Source organism: Zalophus californianus, chromosome 15 (genome assembly GCF_009762305.2).
Source record: "Zalophus californianus isolate mZalCal1 chromosome 15, mZalCal1.pri.v2, whole genome shotgun sequence".
Classification (NCBI taxonomy): domain Eukaryota; kingdom Metazoa; phylum Chordata; class Mammalia; order Carnivora; family Otariidae; genus Zalophus; species Zalophus californianus.
In genome coordinates, this window is record NC_045609.1 from 78,041,435 (window position 1) to 78,054,378 (window position 12,944).

Consider the following 12,944-nt stretch of genomic DNA (forward strand, 5'->3'; position numbering starts at 1 on the left):
TATAGCTATCAGGATAGGGAGGTAACAGAGGACCTCTGAATACGGACCGCGGTTTAAGTGATTGTAATGAATCAATATTAAACCTCTTGGGTGCAAACAAAAACTAATATTAAAAATATTTCTGACCATTTTCTGACTCTGAAATTGGAAAGTCCACATAAGATATTTTATCTATGATTTAATACTTAGCTAACTACATAGAATGACGTTTCCTAAAGCAGTACTGTCTAACAGAAATGTAATGTGAGCCACATATGTTTACATTTTCTGGTACCCACTATAAAAAAGTGAAAAACAGATGAAATTAATCTTAATAAAAATTTTATTTAGGGGTGCCTGGCTGGCTCAGTTAGTTAAGTGTCTGCCTTTGGCTCAGGTCATGATTCCAGGGTCCTGGGATGGAGCCCCACGTCGGGCTCCCTGCTCAGCGGGAAGCCTGCTTCTCCCTCTCCCACTCCCCCTGCTTGTTCTCTCGCTCTGTCTCTCTGTCAAATAAATAAAATCTTTAAAAAAAATTTTTATTTAACCCAGTATATCTAGAGTTTTATCATTTCAACATATAGTCAGTATTAAGAATTACTAATGAGATATTCACAGTTTTGCATGCTCAGTTTTCAAAATCCAGGGTGTGTTTAATATCAGAACACGGATCATGGGGTGCCTGAGTGGCTCAGTTGTTAGGCGGCTCCTTCGGCTCGGATCCTGGGATTGAGCCTTGCGTTGGGCTCCCTGCTCGGCGGGGAGCCTGCTTCTCCTTCTCCCTCTGCCTCCCGCTTTCCCTGCCTGTGTTCTCTCTCTCTGTCAAATAAATAAAATCTTAAAAAAAACCCACAAAAACACGGATCAATTTAGGGGACACATTTTCAGCAGAAATATTTAAGCTGTATTTAGATTTTATAAAACCGACAACTGAAAAAGTAGTTATGTATTGCTGAGTAGACATAAAAGTTATCCAATGACTGAATCAAGTATTTTTAAGTTAGTTAAAATTAATTAAAGTCAATTAGTTAAAATTAATTAAGTCCTAAAGAACTCTTACCAGATTGAGTGTCTGACCGAGTGGGGCTATCTATGTAAAGTAGCCACAGCACAGCTGCCTGGGCACTGGGACCTTTGGGTCTCCTGCTTCCTTGCATTAGAACATATTGAAAAAGAAGCAAATCTTGTTTATTGTGTCCTAAGTAAGCCCACTGCTGCATGTAGAGGATGCTAGGGCCCATAGTCTAGGGAGATAAGAGCTGCCCTTATAAGTGAGACCTGAGGATACCTTTGATCAGAGGTGACCTGATCCCTCTAGTAACAAGCTCAAGGTTGATGGGCTGTGTTAGCTGAATAGTCTCAGAAAAGCAAAGATAACAAATGGTATAAGATGATACAGGTAAAAATAAAGAGCTTTATTAATATCTGTTGAGTCATTGCATTGAACCTTTTATTCACATAGGATCAGTGTTTTTATACCATACAGGACACTTAAATTTTAAAAAGGGGAAGAAAGAGCTATTAATCAGTTTGAATGAAGAGAATCTCTCCACTCTTAGCCCGTTTGTCTTTAAGCACTGATGACACTGAATACACTCAGTTGCCACCAGATTTATACTTTGTTCTCTGTTAACTTCTCTGTAAACTATAGCTGAAGCTTCACAGTAAAACTATAAAATTCTATTTTATTAAAAGAAAGAACTTAATTTTTTTATTTTTATCTAGAGCCTGTGTGGTGCCCCTATCTCCTTGTTCCAAGGGCCTCCCTTGCCTTGAAAGCTTTCTTATTACACCAGCCGTGGAATGGACAGTATTCTTTGGACATTTCTCAGGTGTAAGTTTTTACCATTTTTTTTCCTTTCTTAATTTGCTTGGGGTTAAAGGGCACCCATGAAAACCAGCAGGAGCCTGTACTTTGGGATTTAAAAGGATTGGAACCGTAAAAACAAGCTGAGGCAGAGACAGCAGACACACTGAAAGAATCCTTCATCTGCCTCTCTGGGGCCTTTGGGAGTGGGTGGGCATGGGGAGCTCGGGTACGTGAGGTACTCTCGGCGGCTGTGGTCTGAACGTGGGAAATGGCATGGTGAGTGTGAAGAGGGCCAATTAGGCCGAGAGGAATTTGAGGCCAGGCTTCAAATTCTTTTTAAAAGCAGTACAAGGGGTGTCTGGATGGCTCAGTCAGTTAAGGGACCAGCTCTTGATTTCAGCTCAGGTCATGATCTCAGGGTCCTGGGATGGAGCGCCATATGAGGCTCCACGGAGTCTGCTTGTCCCTCTACCTGTGCTCCTCCTCCCGTGCTTGCTCGCTCGCTCTCTCTCAAATAAGTAAAATCTTTTAAAATGGCAAGAATGAGCTTATTGCAGAGATATTTCCTGTTTTATGAATCTCACTGCCTCATTACAAAAATACATTCGCAGTAACTATTATTAGTTAATAATAGTTATTAGTTAAACCCACTAGTGTTACTGAACTTATGCCATGTGGAGAGCGCACAGATAGGCATGGGTTAGGGGAATACAAAAAATAGCGTTGATGAGGTATCTGTTTTCCAAGAAGTATCTACTTGGGGGAAATGTCCATTTTGCAGAGGAGAAAGAACCCCTTTTGTCATTGTTAGGTTTCTTATTAACATGAATCTAAGCATGATAGTTTTTAGAGCCCACTGATAAATTTTCTGGTTTCTTGAAAGCCAGAGAGACGTTCTTTACTCATTTCTTTGTTTTAACTAAATAAGATAAAAGCAGACATCAAAGGTGGTTGGTGGGTTCTTGAGTAGTTGCTGTTTGGTCTATAACTAGCTTTTTAAACCAGGGACTGCAAAGAGGTTATTTCTATATTGGTACAACTTTTTTTCTGGTGAAGAAATGCATGATTGTAAGTGAAGAGAGAATGAGCTTATTCAAAATCTTTTTTGTACAGTGATTATCCAGAAAATGAAGAAATAAAGAATCTCCTTCAAGAGCAGCTGAATTCATTGTCAAAGTAAGCACCCCAGCTATGTTTTAATAGAGGATACGACTATGAGAAAGAAAATATAATCATTTAGGCTTTTTGAAGTTAAAGTAAGTTGTGTTTTAGAAAATGTTAGTAGCACAGGGAGAGACCATTCTATTCAGAGGCTTATTTCCCTCGAGAATCTTTGTGTTGTAGAAAACGTAGATATTTAAAAGTTATGGTGACAGCATCTACCTTCACCAAGATCCTAAGTGTTAGATGGCTGTGGTCCCATGTCAGGGCAGGACTGGAGGCTGTGGTGTGAGCATCCTCGTACCTCAGCCTGCCTCTACCAAAGATGCCCCACGAAGCCTCAAGTTAGAGGCCATGCACAGCGTGGTTCTTCGGTGGCAGCTGACTTTTCTAAAATAAGTTCTCTGTGTCAGGTGCTGTGTGTGCACAATTCTAAGAAATTAACATGTTCCCTAGAGCCAAGAGCATTTAAAAGTACATATTGGGAATAATATTGCAAAGGAAGTAGAAAAATATGGGTCCATGAGTTCTTGGTAAATTAGAATACATTTTTTGCAGTCTTAGAATCTGTCACATGTAATCATAATATTTAATGAATTTACCATGTTTTATTGATGCCAAATTTAAAATAATTATTGTTTTCTGTATCCAAAAGTTAACATTTGTTGTTTAAGTGGAGAAGATTTAAAGAGCATCTTTCCGCCCCCGATTTATGAATATTCTGTATGTGGCTGTTTTAGGAATATCAATTTATAAAAATATGCCTTTCTTCCTTAAATATTTTATTTTTTGGAATAGTTTCTGAATCTGTCTCTTCTAAAGTATATACTGTTTCTGATGAGTAGCAAAATCATTTTCAACAGTGACATTCTTGTTCCTATAGTTAGGCAGCTATTCATGTTTTCAAAACCATGAGTTGAACTATTGCAAGACTGTAAGCCAGAATCAGAGCCTCACCCCCTGTACCAGTTCTCTAGGCCTAGACACACTGTACGCCTTTTAAAGTATTTGTCATTTCAGGGTCATGGCAAAGTAACCTCCTTTGTCAGTTCTAAGCATAGTAACTAGTTCAAAAAGAACAAAATATTTCAGAAATAGTAAAACTCTAAGTAGATTAACAATTTTGAGTAGATTTCCCCTTTCAAGAGTATATTGGCCTATATCCTTTATTGTTTGATTAAAAAATTTGGCTTGCCTTTGTCTGGATTCCTGTTTGCAGTGACATCAAGAAACTCTTGCTCGACCCAGAATTCACTCTCCTGCAGAGATGCCTGCTTGTTTCAAGGTAACAGAGTTCTGTGTAAGAGACAGAGAATTTCAGATGAACTCATTTCTCTTATTGAGTGTTTTTAGTTAAGACCAAACAAATCCTTTTAGATTTTAGAACAACATATCAGTTCATCCTTTAGATTTGCTTTACAGTTAATTTTGAAACTAGTAATACAAATAGGAAAAAAAAATTTTGAATATGAGATCTAGGCCTTCTCTACTGAAAAGGCTGCCTCCTACAGACAGCTTTTTAAAATTTGTGTTTTAAAATATCAGCTACAAAGGGCATATCCTTAATTACACCAATAAGTTATATTTAGAAGCAAAAATCTGTACTTCCTCACCAGACAGTAGTGTTGTCACTTACAACAAAGACATTTCCGTCCATTCCCCAGAGAATAAATTGCAGTTATTTTCATACCTTATTTAGCCAGTTTTCCCAGAGGAACTTCTTCCTTAGTGTGAAGCTCTGGTCCAGATTGAAAGGTGTGTGTGCTGATGACAAAGCGGGTAAATCATTGCGCAGGCCTTGGAACCATTGTGTTGCTCTTAACACAGCACAGAGGGGGTTTGGGTGTGAAGGGGCTGTGCTCTCAGGTGCCTGGATTGTCTGAGACCCAGTAACAGGGCTGTAGAATGGCCTGCTTCCTCCGTCACCCTGCCAGGCACAGGCCAGTGTCCCAGATGGTCTTTCATGTGACAGTGCTGTGCTCCTGGTCCTTGAGGTTTCTGTGGGGAGCCCTTGTCCACACCCAAGTCTGCTGTGTGCGCTCAGTGGGACTTTGGTGTCACCCTTCTCAGGCTTTACGGCGATGAGTCAGAGCTGCACTTCTGGACCGTTGCTGCCCACTACCTGCACAGCTTGTCCCAGGAAAAGCCAGCAGGCACCCCAGCCTCTAAAGAAACCATGCCTCGGGACAAAGTGAACAACCCGCTGGATATATGTTATGATATACTCTGTGAAAATGCCTATTTTCAGGTATTATATTTCATATATTAAACTCTTTAAAGCTCTCATCTTGGGGCACCTGGGTGGCTTAGTCGTTAAGCATCTGCCTTCAGCTCAGGTCATGATCCCAGGGTCCTGGGATCGAGCCCCACATCGGGCTCCCTGCTTGGTGGGAAGCCTGCTTCACCCTCTCCCACTCCCCCTGCTTGTGTTCCCTCTCTGTCAAATAAATAAAATCTTTAAAAATAAATAAATAAATAAATAAATAAATAAATAAAATAAAGCTCCCATCTTGATGACTTATGTCTTTATAAGTATCTTAAATTTGGGAAACTTTCCAGCTAAGTGAAGGTCCACATAACAGAAATGAGTCCATTGGCACCTCTGCATAAAAAAGGCCTGACTCAGGACTTGAAAAGCTCATAAATGCTTATCAAGTTTTTTAATACACATTAGAATTTTACTATTCTTTATTTTTTTGTCTTAAAATTGTTAACTTAGAAGGTTCATTTTTATTCCCTCATTTTCTATAAATAACAAATATTTCTTTCATTCGGTTTGAATTTTTGTATAAAAAGGTACTTTCACAGTCTTTTCACAGCAGGAGAGTACTTTGGTACGTGGAGGGCCGGCTTCTGCAAGTGGGCAAACTCGCACAGAAATGAGAATTCATTTCAATGTTTTTTCTAATCAAAATCTTTTTTTTTTAAAGATTTTATTTATTTATTTGAGAGAGAGAGAATGAGAGATAGAGAGCACGAGAGGGAAGAGGGTCAGAGGGAGAAGCAGACTCCCCGCTGAACAGGGAGCCCGATGTGGGACTCGATCCCAGGACTCCAGGATCATGACCTGAGCCGAAGGCAGTCGCCCAACCAACTGAGCCACCCAGGCGCCCTCTAATCAAATTCTTATTACATTGTTGGATTTCTGTGAAGTTGATTATCTAATAACCTCAGAAATCAAAATAATCTTTATAAAAGGATTTTATTAAATATAGTAAATTTTAACTCAAGTCTTAAAATCCGGACTCAATTTTCTCCTCTTTTTTTTTCTACTCTAGAAATTTCAGCTGGAAAGGGTTAATCTACAGGAAGTAAAGCGGTCAACTTATGATCATACAAGGAAATGTACAGACCAGCTACTTCTCTTGGGTCAAGTATGTCAATTTTTACAACTCTTTTCATGTTTCACAGAGTTGCTAGTTGATTTAGTATTTCAGAGCATCATGTAGATCATGTGCGCGCGCACACACATACACAGATGGATGGGTAGATCATAGTATTTCCCTGAAAGTATACATGTAAATTTAGGCTTTATTTCAAAATAAGATGAACAGACCTCGTGAGAAAGCAAAAATCTATAGTTGACTAGCTTGGAATTTTGGCTTATGTAATGTCAAGTGAGACCTGACTGGTTTGGTTTGGTTTGGTGTCTCTGAATTGACTGATGCAAAACTAGAGTAAGCAGTTTCTTGAGCATCTGTGTAAACCAGACTGTGGTTTTACCTTTGTCCCAAGGAAGCGGGAGGACACTGTTCAAAGCATTAGCAAGCAAGTTTTGAAAGTGAAAGTCTTGTCTAAGCTGTAACTTCAGTGTTTCAAATTATGAGTTCAATAAGATTATGTTGGAAGAAAATGGTCTCATAATTAGAAGAACTGTTCCTCTCATTAGACAGACAGAGCTGTGCAGTTGCTATTGGAAACAAGTGCGGATAACCAGCATTACTACTGCGACTCCCTGAAAGCCTGTTTGGTCACAACTGTCACGTCCTCAGGTCCCTCCCAGAGCACCATTAAGCTGGTGGCAACTAACATGATCGCCAATGGCAAACTGGCAGGTAAGGCGTGCTTTGTGGGTGCATTGGTCGGTCCTCTGGAAAATCAGGCCCCTTCCCTGCAAAGCATTTGATTATTAAGATAGTTCTTTTCTTTTTTCTGCGTGCTGGACAGAAATAGGACGATTGTTGCTAGCTGTTTACATGATGACCAAATCATTTTATCATCTGAAGCAGAACACGTGTCACGTGTGAAAGGGGCAATAGTCAAAACCACCAGGACTGCAGGCCCGCATGGGACGACGCCGGGCCTGCGCTTTCCTGGGCTGCGGGCTGGACTCCAGCAGTGCTACCTGTCCTCCTGCCTCCCCTCCTGACTAGAGGGGCAGCGCTCTAAAACTCTGCTGTGGCGTTTTGTTTGAAAATTTCAGTCAAGAGCGTCTGCAGTGGGTCAGAAATGCACAAGAGCGGGTGCAGTCACACAGTGGTGGCTTGTCAGAGAGGGGCCGCGGCGTCACCTGAGGGGCTGCCGTTCTGTCTTCCAGAGGGGGTGCAGCTGCTCTGCCTGATAGACAAAGCTGCAGACGCCTGCCGCTACCTGCAGACGTACGGCGAGTGGAATCGGGCGGCGTGGCTGGCAAAAGTAGGTCATTGCCCAAGGTGCCTTGAGTGTTTGGGGTAGAGAGTTCAGTCTTGAACTTTGGACTCATGATTTAGCAGCAGTTTTTTGGCTGCAGAGTTGCTATGCAGATATTTTCTTGCAACTCTAAGGCTCCTGTTCTTTATGAGTGTAAATTACATTCTTATGGAGCAATGGATTGCTTTGGTAGCAGTTAAGTGAAAGCAGGTGGCCCCTTGCCCTGCTGGGGAGCTGGGGTGTGAGCCCAGACTCCAGCCCCGAGGTGTTGCCAGGTCCCTAGCTCCGCAGGCCTGGGTTGTTACCACTGCTCTTCATGGTAAGCAGCAAGGTCAGGGTGTGTGCTAGCAAAGCCGAGCCTAGCGTTGGCTTCACAGGAACAGATTCCATTTTGATTACATTAGAGTTTTCTTTATATAGTGCAGGATGGCTTTGTAACATGGGCATCTTTCTTAGGTCCGTTTAAGTTCTGAAGAGTGCGCCGATGTTTTAAAGCGGTGGGTTGACCACCTCTGCTCTCCACAAGTCAACCAGAAGTCAAAGGCCCTCCTGGTCCTCCTCTCCCTGGGCTGCTTTTTCAGCGTGGCTGAGACACTTCACAGGTACACCCAGAGTGCTTCGTGGCTGGTCAGGGGGACGAATACTTCATGCTCTCTTGAGACTCTGGTGGATGGATGGAACACTCATTGTGTGGAGTGGAAGGAGAAGCCTACCGTTTAGGTTTATAAAAAAAAAAAAAAATCCTACAGGGCAAGGAACAGTCCATAATCCATGTTTAGTCATCTACACTTGGTCTAGGAGCTCTATTTTCCTACCAGTATACTCGCCAAACCTAACAGGTATCTATTTAAAAAGAACATAAAAGAAGTCTTCAGAGAATCAGCTTTGAATAGAACAACTAAGATGAAGGCCAGAGAATAGTAGGAAGGATGGCAGAGAGTGTTGCCTGTGGGGATGTCCCCTCCAAAAATAATACCTATCACTTAGGGGACATTTTATTTATTTAAAACTAAAGGGGGTTGAGGCAAATATGGCAAAAGACTCCTTGTTAAATCTGGACAGTGAGTATGTGGATACTTGTCCTATCTCTGTAGATTTGTGTGTATTTCAACTATGTTACAGTTTTTGTAAATATTAATTAGAAAAAGCCTGGGGCTGGGGCTCCTGGGTGGCTCAGTTGATTAAGCATCTGACTCTTAACTTTGGCTCAGGTCGTGGTCTCAGGGTGGTGAGATCTAGCCCCGCATCAGGCCCTGCACTCAGCATGGTGTCTCTTTGTCCCTCCGCCTCTGCTCCTCCCCCTGCTCTCTCTCTCTCGCTAATAAATAAATAAATGAAATCTTAAAAAGGAAGAAAGAGCCTGGGGTTAGGGACATGAGCATTGTCCTCTGCTTTCCTCTGTGAGCCAGGGCTTGGGAAGGTGCTAGGGTAACTTACTGGCACTCAGATTTCCAGGGAGAATGGGTGCAAGTCTTTATACAGAAATACACCCTTGGGTGGGTCTACCCCCAAATGCTGTAAATCACAAAGCTTAACTCACTTTGTTCTCTTGAGCAGCATGAGATACTTCGATAGAGCTGCCTTGTTTGTGGAAGCCTGTCTCAAGTATGGTGCAGTCGGAGTCACTGAGGACACAGATATCCTTTGCTGGGATGATTATGTCAAGGAGGAGACAGATGGCACGAGGGGGTTCCTCTCAGTCGTACTGCCTGGGCAAGAACTATGTTATATCAGGAATGATCCACACTCAGATTGGCCAAAGTCAGGAAAGAGGGAGGAATGAGAGAGAATCGGGAAGAAGATGAGGGCATCGCTGGCATCAGCTCTAAGATGGATGGAGAGGCACGTGGGCTGTGAAGGGATGGGACTCTGACTTTTGTGAAGATTTGTTTGAACGTAAAAAAAGATGAAATAATTCAGGAAAGGTGTAGGAGCCTGCTACTTTAAAAATAGTACTATTTAAAAGAATGTACTCCATGGAATAAAATTTATATATTTATCTGGAATATACATTCTGGAATAAATAAAAAAGACATTGTTATCCATAGTGACAGTCTAATGTGGAACCAGACTAGGCACCTCAAAGATGCATGTCATGCCGGCAGGTCACAGTGGCCCCCTGCCGACACCACTTGAGTCACATGTTTTTCTTTGAAAGGATTGGGCCTGAGGATACGGGTCCCAGTTGCCCGTGTTTGCTGAGCTCTGCTTGTTCTCATCACATCTTCTCTTGGACTTATTACATTGTGGCCTCATTTCTACATGTCGGATACTCGGTCTTCTCTGTGTGTGTATATATTTTGTTTTGTTTTGTTTTATCTGTTACTGAAAATGAAACTGAACTTGAACTTAGTGCCCTATGTCCAGACACTGGTGAAGTTGCCTCCCGTTGGAAGGGGCCATTTGGAATGTCAGAGCACAGGGAAACAGGGCTGTCTGAAACCGAACACCTCCAGGAAGGCTTTGTTAGTGGAACCTCTCACTAAGCTGTGTCTGCCCCCAAACCACCCACCACTCAGCCTTTCAGATGCCACAGGGTATGCACTTGAGTCCTCTTTCTTTTTGTAGTCTTTAGTTGTGTTAGGCTTTGAGGTAGTCTAGGAGAATGTTAGCTACATCTTCCAGAAGGAGATGCTTTGCACTCAGCTCTTGCAAAGGGTAGTAGTGGGGCACACTGCAGATTGAGACCTCGCCTCCTCCAACCAGGAGTCGCCCTCCCACAGGGAAGCGTGTCTGTGCGCGTCCCCTGCTGCCCTGCTGTGGGCCCGCTCATCCGTCTGAGTAGCCCCACGGAGCTGGTTTCTTCCTGCCTATAGGATCTTGGTGGAGTGTAATCACATCTCTTTCTGCCCTTCTTTTCCTTAACTGTGGCTTACAGAAACTCATCTCTGCTATATATGCAGATTATGCCCGAAGTTTGAAGAACCTCGGTTTTAAACAGGGAGCCGTTCTTTTTGCTTCAAAAGCTGGAGCGGCTGGCAGAGATTTATTGAATGAGCTGGACTCCCCCAAGCAAGAATGGACCAAAGAGTGACAGACCAGTATGTGCTGGGGAGCCTGGCCTCGCAAGCAGGACCGGGGGCTGGTCTGGCAGTGCTCATGCTTATGGCCACAGTCCGGACTGCTGAGGATGCCGTCCTCCCAGGGTCCCCAGGAGCTGCTCACCACTTCTCTGAGGCTGCAGGTGCACAGTAGCCAGTGAGCATTTACATAGTCAGGAGCAAGTTCTTCGTCCTGTGTTTATCTCAGAGAAAAACCGCAAATGCTTCAGACTTGGAAAGGGTGTAACGTTTTATACTTTTGGAGACAGCTTTAAGAGTCCCTGGAAATACTTTTAATTTTTTTAAAACTTAAAATTCAAGTGACTGAATTGTTTTTCTCATTAACTGAATGGAAAGATATTTGAAAAATCTAATAGTAAGAGAAATTTGTGAGACTTATTCCCAAATATGTGCTGTGCCTGTGTTTGTATACAATCATTCAAGAGACAGAGCAGAGATATTTCAACAGTAAAGATGACTTACCAAAGCATTCCTTGTTTCTTACCTTGAGAACATAGAACTCTTGATTCTCTGTTTTAGGCAGTTGCTACATTTTGTAATTTCAAGCTCATAGGGAAATTTTAAGCTTTATGTTTTGTTCTAGTATGTGGGGTCTTGGGTATTCTGAATTTTAACTCCTCTGATGTATTATATAACCTCCTTTTTGAACTCTGTGCTTTAATTTTCTGTCTTTGCGTTTGTCCAACAACTGAAATATGAGATGTGACTATTATAAATTATTGCTGTCTGTAGCTTACCAAAATGATAAATAAAAAGGAAATTCCAGCCCCCGAACTGCTGTGCCAGAGGCCAGGGGCTGTGCTGGCTTCTCAGGAGTCATTTCAGCTACTTACCCTCCAAAGCCCAGGCCGCTTGCTGAATCCAGAGAAATTAGAGCGTAGGAATTCCAGGTGTGCGGCCGAGGATTGGACCAAACGCCCTCACCCTGCACGGATCTGCCTCAGAGTTCCCGAGGGAGCAGGGCTCTCGGAGGTAAGGTGAGGAAGTGGCATTCCTGTCTCCCCTCCTGGATGTCTAGGGTGGCACATCTCCTCACACCCTCCAGGTAGAGTCATAGCCTCTACCCTTAGGTATCAGCTATCCCCTCCGACAAGGGACTGAGATCCATGGAGAGAATGGGCTTATCCCAGGAATGCCTGTTCCCAGGCCAGCACTTTGGCTAAAGTTCTAAAAGAAATCCGGGATGCATTCAATAGGCCTGTAACAGGCTCACTTCCCTTGACCTTTCTGTGCCTGGGCAGGTTTACATTGGAATTCCTTAAGGCCATGGGCAAACACAGCCCTCTCTATATTGCCTGTGGTTAAATGATTGCCCACATACATTTTGTTTATTCAACCGTCAGCTACCTAAAGGAAAAAAATATGCTGGCCTTAATAAGCAGAGGGGAAAAAAGAAATCTCACTCTAAGTGGGACATTTTGAAAATTAAATATGCTTTGGATTTGAGGCCAACAACTAAGTGATGAGGCACTGCCTGACAGGGGGAAATGGAAGAGGGAGAGCGCCTGAGGCCAAGGGCCTGAAGTCTGTCACAGTCCAGTTACCCTTCAGGACAAGATGAAGCCCGGTCTGTCAAGATACAACCGAAAGTCCCACCAAACGACCTGGGAGCCCCCCTCCATGGTGACCTTGTGGGCCGGAAGCTGACTGTTAGCTGTGCTCACCTCTGGTGAGCGTTCGGGGACAGGAACTGACGAGGATGAATCACGCTCACAGCCTGCACTTCCGTTTGTCTTTTCATGAAGGATCGTTAGGAACCTCGTGTTACTGGTGTGTGAGCAAGAGCGGCTTCCCAGGGTGAAACCCACAGCCAGAGTGGGGACGAGAGTGACAGGGACTTTGGGGCTGCAGGGCCTCCCTGTGCCCGTGCCCATGGGAGTGCTGTCAGGGCCCCGGCCCCTCCCTTGGCAGCCAGTCCAGCAGAGGTGGGAGACCTGGTGTGGGGGGCCCCTGGGTGACCCCCTCCTCCTGGCTGGGACCATGGCCTGTCTCTCACTCGTACTTTTTCCTCCTCTGTTGCTCATGTTCTGCCAATGATGGTGTGCTTTAGGCCTCTCCGCCGTCTTGCTTTAAGTATTTTCATTGCTTTGAAAGTGGTAGCAGGACATTTTGTTCTAAAATAGTTATCCGAGGGGCTCCTGGGTGGCTCAGTCGTTAAGCATCTGTCTTCGGTTCAAGTTGTGATCCCAGGGTCCTGGGATCGAGCCCCGCATCAAGCTCCCTGCTCTTCAAAGAGCCTGCTTCTCCCTCTCCCACTCCCCTTGCTTGTGCTCCCTCTTTTACTGTCTTCTCTGTCAAATAAA

General features: G+C 43.5%; 1 protein-coding gene across 1 annotated transcript in view; it reads left to right on the forward strand.

Moving 5' to 3' along the window:
• Nucleotides 1-11,415, forward strand: part of WDR11 (WD repeat domain 11) — a 56,612-nt gene extending 45,197 nt beyond the window's left edge. Inside the window, exons 20-29 of the mRNA XM_027596166.2 lie at nt 1,705-1,813; nt 2,903-2,965; nt 4,170-4,235; nt 5,021-5,198; nt 6,229-6,324; nt 6,840-7,005; nt 7,488-7,585; nt 8,036-8,181; nt 9,137-9,216; nt 10,456-11,415. Coding sequence (XP_027451967.2) covers nt 1,705-1,813; nt 2,903-2,965; nt 4,170-4,235; nt 5,021-5,198; nt 6,229-6,324; nt 6,840-7,005; nt 7,488-7,585; nt 8,036-8,181; nt 9,137-9,216; nt 10,456-10,613 — 1,160 coding nt within the window. The 3' untranslated portion in view covers nt 10,614-11,415. The remainder of the gene's footprint in view (nt 1-1,704; nt 1,814-2,902; nt 2,966-4,169; nt 4,236-5,020; nt 5,199-6,228; nt 6,325-6,839; nt 7,006-7,487; nt 7,586-8,035; nt 8,182-9,136; nt 9,217-10,455) is intronic.
• Nucleotides 11,416-12,944: the final 1,529 nt, after the last annotated feature.